At 54.4% G+C, this 11,127-nt stretch overlaps 1 protein-coding gene across 1 annotated transcript; it reads right to left on the reverse strand.

Moving 5' to 3' along the window:
- Positions 1-17: 17 nt before the first annotated feature.
- CALB2 (calbindin 2) lies at positions 18-6,031 on the reverse strand. Its single transcript, XM_030956012.1, has 11 exons — positions 5,895-6,031; positions 2,720-2,796; positions 2,442-2,531; positions 2,261-2,341; positions 1,713-1,769; positions 1,531-1,608; positions 1,362-1,417; positions 1,117-1,156; positions 943-996; positions 646-717; positions 18-409 (listed from the first exon to the last, which is right to left on the reverse strand). The coding sequence occupies exons 1-11, from the start codon at positions 5,983-5,985 to the stop codon at positions 293-295; spliced, it is 813 nt and encodes a 270-aa protein (XP_030811872.1). The 5' UTR covers positions 5,986-6,031; the 3' UTR covers positions 18-292.
- Positions 6,032-11,127: the final 5,096 nt, after the last annotated feature.

Raw genomic sequence — 11,127 nt, forward strand, 5'->3', positions numbered from 1 at the left:
AGAAATAGGGGCTTCAGTCTAGCAGTACTTGAATTTATTAGTAAACTGTTCTTTGGTAAATGATAAAAACTCAAGAGACCAAAGGAATGAAAACAACACCCCCGCAAAGAAAAAAAAAAATCATATCATTAAACAAACCAGGCAGATGGGAAAAAAGAAAGTTTTCCCCCCCAAATGGGATTTTAGCAACCTACAGCAAACCCAAGAGATGCTGGGGGAGCTCTGCAGTGATGGGGGCTCCCCTTTGTGCTTGTTTTCGGGGAGGAGGAGCGTGGGCTGTGTATATGGGGTCCTACATGGGGGGCTCATTGCAGAGCACCATCTCCAGTTCCTTGCGGTAGAGTTTGCCCCCGTCGGAGAGGTTCATGATGCTCTTCCTGTAGTTGGTGAGCTGCTGGATGTTCATCTCCTGCAAGGCATGGGGGGCACTGGGGGTGGGCATCTCCTTTCTCCCCAGGGAGTACCCCCAGGCTCAGATTACACTCCCCCCTGTTCCAGTGCAGCTTCCCATGAGGATGCAGGGTCAGCACTGAGACCAGCATCTCCTGGTCCCAATGGAGCATGGACATGGAAAGATGCTGCTGGGAGATGGGAGAAGGAGCTGAGGGGCTCTGGGCATGGCACCCAAATTCTGCCCCCACTTACTTTCTTATTCTTCTCATACAGGTCTTTCAAAAGTGCATCCAGCTCATTCTCATCAATGAAGCCATTTCCATCCTGGATAGTGTGGGAGGGACATCAACAGCAGGAAGGACACAAGCCCTGCAATTCCCCCTTGGACATGGGCATCCCCAGGCCCCCACCCAGCACAGCCAGAGGTAAACCCAGTTCTCCCAACCCAAACCAGAGCATGGAATTGCCCCAACCAAACCCACATGATTTGGGGTTATTTTTTGCCAGGTTATATTTATCTGGGGTGATTTCCATGAGCTGGCTCCCTACCTTGTCATAGAAGGCAAAGATGGCATTGAACTCATCTGAGGACAGCTTCATTCCCTGGGAAGTGACAAGGGAATGAGAGAGGTACCGGGGTGTGAGAGAGGGGTTGGAGGTACAAGCAATGGGAATGGGTTGTTTTTGTTGTTATTATTAGCAGTAGGAGTAGTCTTATGTTACCTGAAACTTCAGAAGAAAGTTTTCTTGCACAGGCAAAAGTCTGAAAAACAAGAAGGGCAGGGAAGAGGGGGAAGCAGCCAGAAAAAGGCATTTTCTTAAATCACAGTGATGTTTTGCTCAGAAACATGAGTAAATTAAAGAGGAAAACAGTTTTCCCTGGAAGCTGGAGCAGACTCTTCCTAAACATGAGCATTTCAGATGTCTTTCCCTCCCCAGCTCTTCCTTCTCACTGCCCGTGACCTTACCGGGACATCTCGGAGAGGCCCAGCTTCCCATCACCGTTCATGTCGAACATCCGCAGCTGTGGGGATACAAACAGCACCCTGTCACACATCACCTCCTCCTCCCCTGCCTGCCACCCACCTGGGCTGCTGAGACCCCCGGTGGGGACACAGTGCCCCAGGTCCCACTCACAATGGTCTGTGTGTACTCCTGCAGCTTGGGCTCGTCGTAGGGCCGGTTCGCCTTCTTCAGCAGGTCCGACAAGAAGCCCTGGGAGGAGAGGGTTTGGCTGGCTGTCCCCATCCCTGGCTGTCCCAGCAGGGATGTCCCACTGGCAGGGACCCAGCCCAGCCCACCCTATGCCCACAGCCCACCTTGAGCTCGTTGGCTTCGATGTAGCCGCTGCGATCCGTGTCGTACCTGCGCCAAGCCTGCGGAGGGACTGCCATGAGCCTCTGAAGGGGCTTGTGTCCCCCACTCCCCCCGACGTGTGTGTGTCCCCATAAATCCCTGCTGAGAGTGTCCCCCACCACCCTAAAGGAGATGGGGCTGTCTCACAGCTCCCACTGGCATCATCTGCTCTCCCTTGGGGCGAGAGGCTTTTGTTCAGCCCCACACCAAGAGTTCAAGCACCTTTATCCTCATGTCAGTATGCAAGACCAGACTTTAATATTTAATAATATTTAATTGCATCCCCCAATCAAACAATAGTGTCTGCTTACCTTCCCCCATCCCAACAATATCACAAGGTGCTCCTCTTTCAGCCTTTCCCCTCCACCCAGGGTTCAGTTTCCATGTACAAGCTCCTTCCTCTCCAGGATGCTGCACATTCCCTTCCACCCCCAGCTATGTTTTATTTCCCATCTGCAATTTCTCTCCCACCTGTGTGGGTTCACCCCCCAGAGCAGCCTGTCCCACTCACCTCCATGAACTCTGAACTGGAGCCCACATGCTGGCGGAAACACAGCAGAAAATTCTCCTCTGTGGGCAGGATCTGGGCCAGCTGTGGGAAACACAGGCATGGTGGGAATGGTGGAGGGGAAACATGAGCATGGGGGTGGAACATGAACAAGCTGGGGTTTGTCAGGTCCAGCACCGCTCACCTCTGCCATCTCGATTTTGCCATCTGCATTTTTGTCATATTTGTGCATAAACTCCTTCATCTTGTCACCCAAATTGTCCTTCTTCGAGTCCTGCCAGGAAGGAGAGAGGGAATGGGAGCATCTTCCCCATTCTCTGTGCTGGTCTTCTCCTGCTTTCTTCCCAGAGTAGTCCCAGTCCCACTCATAAGTGCCCAAAGGAGGTGGGGCTCACATGAGTGTAAGTCTTTGGGCACAAGGGAACAGGGGAAGGAGGGAGCAAAACCAGAAGATGCTCTTACCACACCCGCCCCCTTTCTTGCACTTTCCAGCTCCTGGAAGAAATTTTCCAGCTCTTTGCCTTCAATGTAGCCATTTCCTGCGGGAGGAAAAAAATGCAGTAAGACTTTCACAGTGTCAGAGCACAGGAGGAGAGGGACAGATGCTCCCAGAGGACACGGCACTTGTTCCCTCTGCACCAGGACATGGCTCCAAGGAAACTGTGGCAGCAAGGAAATGCCAGCCAATGTTGATGCTGAGTGTTACACATACTGGTGATGCCCAAATTTGCCCAGGTGACACACAGCCCTGGATTTTTCCCTTGCACTCATTTGTGGGACACACGGGACTTTGTTCATCTTGTGCCTTATGCCCCTTTGCTGCATTTTCTGTATCTGATGCTTCAATCAGATGCCTTAAATAAAGGCACCCCATCCTGTGCAAGCATTTCCCAAGCAGGACTGCCTCCTCTCAACCCCCTGTGGGGGCCACAGGGGCAAATGGGGATCAGAGACAAGGCACCCAGCACAGCATCCCCCCATCCTGGGTGCAGGATCAGCTCCAGGAAGGGGTGACCCCACTGCCCATCTCCAGCATGGCCAGGAGCTCAAAAAGATCCCTGTCCTGTGTACCTCACCCCTCTCACTGCCGGTATCTGTGCTGAGATGTGGTTCCCCTGGAACCCGGGGTATCCATAGCCCTGCCCTGCCTGTGGGATGCTCGATGGCCGGACGGCTCAGCCAGGGCTCAGCCACACACAGCTGCCACAGTGCTGGCCCTTGGTGGCTTTGGGGGGTGGCTGCTGTGCCTGGAAGCAGCAGGGTCACATCACGGCTGGAGACAGCAGTGAAGACACTGGCTCCATGGTGCTGTCAGGCATGGTGTCACCTCCCTGCCAGAAATCCTCCCTTCCAAGAACATCTGGACACAGCAGAGGGATGTTGCCCTTTCCCCTGAAGTGCCTGGCTGAGGGATAGCCAGGGTTCTTCCTTGTGAACATTTCCCCCAGGACTGCTCTGCATTTCAGCCTCCAGAGGCTTGGACCACATCTCCCTGCTCTGCGCCACCTTTGGTGTTATCACCTGCAGGCTCCCCAGCAGCCTCTGCTCCCTGCTGCAGCACAGCAGCTGGGAATAACCCATCCACATCCCAGCTGAAAGCACTGGGGAGATCCCAGGGTACCTTCCTCTTTGGTGACCACATCCCAGTGGATGAGCAGCATCCTTCCCAGGAGGGGATGAGGGGCTTGGGTGATATTGGGGTACTGGTGTGACCCACTGAGGTACTTTGGCTTCCCACTGCTCTTCCCAGGGGCTTTGCTTTTGTGGGTGCAGGAGAACCCCGAGTGGCTTTGAATTCACTTGGGGAAAAAAGAAAAATCAACAGGAGTTTTGAGCTGGGAAAAAAGAATAAGGCCGAGAAAAGCTGTGGCCAGTAGCTTGGCTTCCTCCAAGCAACAGCTTGGACAGGTCTGATCCATGTCTGCAGAGCAGCGGGATGTGGAGTGTCATGGAAAATCCCCTCCGGAGAGCCACAGCCAGTCCATGCAGCTCCACCTCGGAGCCTCGGGGCAGCTGTGGCTGGTAAAGCGAGGACATCAAAGACATCCAAGGGGACTTCTCTGGGGCATGACAAGCCTTGAGGGCAGGTGGCTCAAGGCGTGGAAGGCACATTGAAGGGGTTTAAATGCAGGGATGAGCTGGGGTGAAGTAGTCCCATGCAGAGCGGAATGAAGCCCAGGTCCCTCCGTTGGCACAGGGAAGCAGCCAGGGCTGTTGGAGCTCCTGCCTGATGGAGCTGAGCATTGTCCTTGTCAAGGCCACCTTCTTTCCTGATGCCTGAGTCCCTCCTCTCCTGGGCACCTGCCGTGCTGCAGCTCGACAGCCTTGCCCTGCCTGGGGGCCGTGGGCCAAGCTGGATCCGTGCCTGCCGCGGTGTTTTGGAGATGACAGAGCACATCCAAGGGCACAGTGGGACACGCTGCAGGGAGGCAGCTGGACACCCACACTGGGATCTGCCCACTCCCACTGGAGTGCCACCTTCCCAGTCCCTTGGTGGCTGCTCCAGTGCCAGCAGTGGCTGGGACCTGTGTCTGTGTCCCCAGTGCTGTGAAGCTGCAGTGGGGGGGACCCCAAAATGCAGCCAGGAGCAAGCTAAGCTCCAGTTCCAGCAGTGCAGCTGGGGAGGCTACATGACGCAGTTCCCAGAAGGTTTTTGGTCCCCAGACCTCCCTGCAGGAGTAGGAGACTCAGTGAAGGACAGGAGCTTTCCCCTGGGCTGCTGCTCCCAGCAGGCTGAGCCTCCTTCACGGCACCGCAGCGCTGGAAGAAACTGTTTTCCCACAAAACAATGCTGGTTTTTGCTTTTCCCCCCATTTTTGGGGCTGCAGTGGTAGAAACAGGGATGTCCTGCCCAGATGTGACTCCGTGGGAAGGTGACATCCCCATAATGGACACGGCTTTTGCCAGCATCCCCGGGGAGAGGTTTTGGGAGGCTGGGGAGCAGGCAGGCAGGGACCAAGCACTCCAGACATGGAGGGACCGTTCCTCAGCCTGCTCCGGGCATGGGACACCCGCTCTGTCACTCCTGGCAAGGGGGTGGCCTTGGGGCCAATCTGGTGGCCACGCTGCCCCATTCCTCCCAGGTACCAAGTGTGGGGCACTCTCGAAGCGGGGAGACGGAGGGGACCGAGGGTGGATACTGGGCACCCTGGGAAGCGCAAAACGCCCAGAGCAGCACCCAGAGGTGACACCAGCCCCGAGCGAATCCCAGCTCTCAAGGCACCCGGGGGACATGTCAAGGAGAACCGGGATATCTCGGGCTCAGCGTCCCATGGGCTGAGATCTCCCAGTGGGGTCCAGTTCTGGGGCTCCCCGTCCTTTCCCGACGGGGGGGTCCTGAGGGACCGATTGCTTCCCCGACCCCAGAGCTTCAACCGACGGGGCTGCGCCGCGGAGACTCTCCATCACCCCGGAGACTCTCCATCCCGGAGTCTCTGCATCCCGGGGGCTCTCCATCACCCCGGGGGCTCACCGTTAGCCCCGGGCTGCGGCGGTGGAGGCTCTACCCTCTCCTCCGGGATGTCCAGGGACTCTTCACCACCCCCCCTTCAGCCCCGCGCCCCCAGGGATGCTCAGCCCGCTGCCCTCCCCGCCGGTTTTTTGAGGAGCGAAGTGTCCCGCGCGCCCCGGGACTGACCGTCCGCGTCGAAGTGCCGCCAGATGTCGAGGAACTGGGAGGCGGTGAGCTCGGCCAGGTGGAGGTGCGGGGCCTGCTGCGGGCCGGCCATCCCGCTCCCGATCCCGCTCCCGATCCCGCCGCTCCCGATCCCGCCGCCGCCCGCAGCCGCCTTTTATACCCGCCGCCGCCGCGCCGCCCGCCGCCGCCAGAGGGCGCCGCCGCCCCGGGACACCGGCCGGGCACCGGGGGGCAGCGGGTACCGGGACAGCGGGACACACGGACACACGGACAGCGGGACACACGGACCGCAGGACAGCGGGACACACGAACACATGGACAGCGGGACACACGGACAGCGGGACACCGGGACAGAGGGATACCGAGATATCAGGACACCAGAACATCATGATACAAGAACATTGGGACACCAGGATACCGAGATACCGGGACACCCGGACATGGGCATACCAGGACATTAGGACACCAGAATACCGGGACACTGGGATGCCAAGACACCAGGATACTGGGTGGGACGCTGGGAGCAGCACTGGGCACTGGTGTCAGCAGCCCGAGCCCTGACACTTGTCCCTGCCTTGTCACCTAACCCTACTCTCCCACCTACTGCTGTCCCATGACATCTACTCCTGCCCTGTGTCACCTATCCCTGCCCTGTGCCACTTACCCCTGTGCCACATCACCCACCCTGCTTAATGTCACCTACCCCTTTCCTGACACCCAACTGCCCTCTCACTCTGCCCTCCTCCTGCCTGTCACTCCATTCCTTCGTCAAGTCCCTGCATCCCTTCCTGTGCCAATGAGTCCTACCCCAGTCACTATGCCCATGCCCTGTGTCACCACATCTGTGTCATTGTCCCTCTGGACATTGTCCCTCCTCATAGCAGCTTCGTGGCTTATGATTTGCTGGTCCTGGCAGGAGGAGCAGGGCAATGGCAGTCCCTGTGTCACCATCACCAAGGGACCATGCAATGACCACAGCAGGGCTGTCACTTGCACCCATGGCTGGAGTGAGGACACAAAACAGGGACACTGCAGCCATCTTTTGGAGGAAAAACCAAGGAATCCTGAGATCAAGGCTCTGCCATCCCTGTTGGAGCAGGGCTCCTTGTGGGATAGAAGGGATGCTCGGCCCAAAACACATTTCTCACCCTGGCTCTCCTTGCTGCTCGCCTGCTCGTTGCAGGATTTTCTTTTCCCAAGTTTTCCCAAACGGCAGGGAAGTTTCCAGGCCCAAACAAAACAGCCACACATGGGGTTTGTCACTGGCTCCAGCGCAGCCTGCCCAGGGGAAGCGTTACCATGGCTACAGGGAAAAAAAATTTCAGATCCAGCAAGAAGGCTGAGCTGATGGAAGTGCTTAATTAAAGATGAGAAGGCATCAGGGAAGTTCAGATGTGCGCAGAGCGGGGACGCAGTCGGCAGCAGGCAGCTGCTGGGAGTTATTCAGGGCACTGCCCATCCTGCCCCGTGCTGCTGCCTCTCATTTTTGGCTTTTGGCTGGAAAACAGGGAGGGTGAGGTGCTCCCTCTGAATGGCAGGGGCCTGGAGGAGCTTGGTGCAGTGGAGATGGAGCCACACCTGGCTCTAATGCTGTGGGAAGCTGAGGCAGGGAAGGACACAGAGGGGAAGAGATGCTGTGCCAGCATCCCATGAGGAAAGCCACTCTGGGACACTGAGCAGTGCGATGGCCTTCTCCTCCTCCCTGCTGCACAACACAGCCTTCAGGCACACGTGGGACACTGAAGGGTGTCCTGAGTATTCCATTCGCATTTCCTGTGGTTTGGCACAGAAATTAGTCCAAAAAAAGCCTCTTTTTTCCATTATTGCAGCACAATTTTCCCCAGCAGAGCCCATTGCTTTACTGTTCCCCGTCCTCCAGAGCAGATTTTCCCCAGGGGCTGAGAGGAGCCATTCACTGTTTCTGCAGGGCTGGGTTTAGGGATGTGTCCCCAGTTGTGCCAGGCAGGGGACAGAATGGGCACAGGGACCAACACTGGTCCATCATCTGCTCCACAGGGAGCAGAGCTCCAGCCCAGCACAGGGATGGCTCTGGGCCACCAGCCGTTCATGTTGCTCCATGACACCCACCTCTCTGCTAACAAAGAGCCAGGGTTGCTCCAAGGCGGGGCCTGGGAGCAATATTGGGCTCCAGGTGTACTCCCTCCCTTCTCTGGGGAAATGCTTCCCCAAGCTGCCTCTCTGAAGCAGCTGGCAGTGCAAGAGGGGCTCATTGCTGTCGGAAGGGATTTGCTAAGATTGAGAAAGACTTTTAGAGAGGGCTGTGAAGCTTCAGGAAAGGAAAGCAAGGGATGGTTGTGCTGCTGTTTGAAGCCATCTCCCACATGGGTGTCCAGGCACTGGGATGCCCCTTCTGCAGGAGAAAAGGCTGGATGGTTTCCTCCAGCCTTCACCCATGTCCTTTTAGTTCTTTCCTGCAAATGAAATCCTTGCAGTGAAGACTTAAAGCTTTTGGAAAAAAAAACCCAAACAACACACCACTATAGCAGAATCCCCTTAATTCAACTGCAGGTTTTCAATAAAGAGAAACATCTAAGGGAAATTTGATAACTTGAAGGCAAGGCACACACTCACTGCTGAGCTGAGACAGCACAGGTTTTTAAAAGCTTTCTGATTTACTTTTAAATAGGAAAGAATGCAAAAGGCAAACCTCATGTAAAAAGAAAAAACTGGGAAACCAAGGCTTGCAAAGGAAACAGGATGAATCACAGCATCAGATTTTTTGGGTCACAGGGTTGTTTCTCAGATAATAGCAGAGATCTCTACTTAAACACTCATGATATGGTCCAGCCAAGGGTTGTGGCAGAGGTTTCTCCTCTTGGCCTCACACTTTTATGTGAATCTCACATGAAGGCATCAGTATAACACCTCTGTCTTCTCCAGGGGACTGGAAACAGCAGGTCCCTGTGATCTGGAAAGTTTTCTCTGGACTGATGAGCAAGGAAAAAGAAAAGGCTGGCACAGAGGATGAGACAGATTGGCTCAGGAGTCCATGGCTGTGAGTGAGTAAAGGAGGAGCTGTGCCAGCTCTGCCCTGCGCTGACACAGGTGTTCCATATGTCCCTTTGCCATGGGTACAACCACATGGGACAGCCTGTGCTGGTGGCATTCCCTAATCAGGCAACACCTGGGCTCACTGCCAGCCACAGCATTGAGACAGCAAGGATCATCATGTCATTTGGGGCTCTTTTACCACTTGCCAGGTGTCTTAGCTTTTCATGCATCTTTCAGCTTATCCCTATGACCATAATGCCCTGGACTTCAGAAGCAGGTAGCTGGCACAGAGTACAGGAATGAAGAAAGCTGAGGTTGTCATGTCAGCCATGGATGTTGCCAGAAACCACCAAAAGCACTACACAAAAGGCAGAGCATGAAGGGAACTGTGTCCTGCCTCCAGCATAGATGACTTGCTGCTCTGGCATTACCACAGCCCACTGCATTTTCCAGCTGCTCAGAAGTTAAGTCGAGGTACTTTGGTTCTTGGTATTTTTTCCATAAGTTTGTCAGCCTAGTGAGATCAGTAAGAAATACCTGTGCCAAGTGCTGCTCAAATGCTGGTCCTGCTTATCCTGAACTTGAGTTCTGGTCCCCCAGGGATGTGGTTCTCTGGGGTTTCCCAGGGTTACCCTCCAGCCTGGGGGTTGGATGTAGGGGGAGCAGTTAAGCACCTCCCTTCTTTCTAACCAGTGGCATTGGCACAGCAAACAAAACTCCAGTTTTCAGGATCACAGCAGGTTTTATTCCCTCATAGTTCCTTCCCCACATGTCTTTCCCATCTTGTATCACTGTATTTCAGACTTTTGGAATTCATCAGCAGTAAAAGAAACCAAAATTGTATTAAAAAGTCAGATGAGCTCACTCTGTTTTGTATTTCCCCTCTCAGCTGCAAATGAATAAGATTCTTCCCCAAGTGCCCAGGGCATCTTCCTCTTACTATGGACAGGTACAACAATTGGGATGCTCATGCAAAGTTTGGGCCATCCAAGCCAACTCTGGCAAGCTGAAAGAAGAGCCCCAAACAATTTAAGGGCTCAGATGCAATTTAGATTTTTTTTTTAACAGACATAATTTGCTGAAGATTTAGCTGTACAGTGATTTTCAGGTTCAGTTTTAAGTTGTATTTCAGCTGTATTCAGACACAAGAGCACAGTATCTGCCTCCGGTGCAGCTGGAGAGAGGAGCAGACCTGGACTGCTGAAAGCAGATGCTGCTGCCAAGCTCCTCATCATCTCAAACCCTGCCTGAGAAGTACCAGCACAACAGCAGGTTTTTTTGGATGCTTCCCTCCACATCCCTGCCCAGCCTGACTCTGATTAATTAATGGAGTTTGCTGAAATCCCAGCCTTAGCTACTCTGGCTGCTGCTAGCTACAGCGCACCGCACAGCTGCCTTCCACTCCCACTTGAGAGACTTTGTATTTACCAAGTATTAATTAGATGAATGTGAAGCACCATTTTCTAGGCAGGGGAAATTATCTGCTCTCTCCCTGCCCTGTAACAAGCTCATACTGGGACAAGTCTGAAAAGGGAGCAGGTAGAAGTGGCTCCTTCTTGCTCTGCACATCTGCCACTTTTCATATTTCCCTGCTTGTGCTGTCCCCCTCGACAAGCACTTCACTCCCGCTTGATCTGGAAAGGGAACAGCATTGTGAAAGATGGAGCTGGAGCCTCTCTCCCTTTGCAGATCACCACCAGAACTGGTCCCAGAGACTGTCCTGACAGTCAGACCCACAAAATGGGAAGAGCTGCTGTCTCTGAGGGCTCCTCCAAGTGCCAGGAGCTGCTGAATAAGTGAGTCTGCCAGGAGAACATAAGCAATGAATCCCTTCCCTTCCACAAATCCCCCAGACCAAGGTGGGCAGATATCTCTCAGGGCTGACCACAGGTAACATTGCCCAGGAGGAGACAAGGGGCCACCCCAAGAGCTCCCCTACACCTGAAGTGCTACCATTTAATGGAAAACATTCACAGCACAACTGTTCTTCCTGGTGGCAACATCTGCACCATGAATACTGCAGCTGACACCAGTAATTGCAGCATGAAAGGCTTCAAGCAAATACCCATCTGGAAAAAAATGGAAGAAATGTCATGGAAGGCTGAAGGCTGTGACAGAGGGCAAGTGTCAATGGTAAACAACTGGTCAGCTAAATTTAGGAAGGCAGGCTGGGAGCTCTCCATGACTGGTTGGGTGTCTTCAGTTCAGACCACTGAGTCAA

This window comes from Camarhynchus parvulus, chromosome 11 (assembly GCF_901933205.1).
Source record: "Camarhynchus parvulus chromosome 11, STF_HiC, whole genome shotgun sequence".
NCBI classification, from domain to species: domain Eukaryota; kingdom Metazoa; phylum Chordata; class Aves; order Passeriformes; family Thraupidae; genus Camarhynchus; species Camarhynchus parvulus.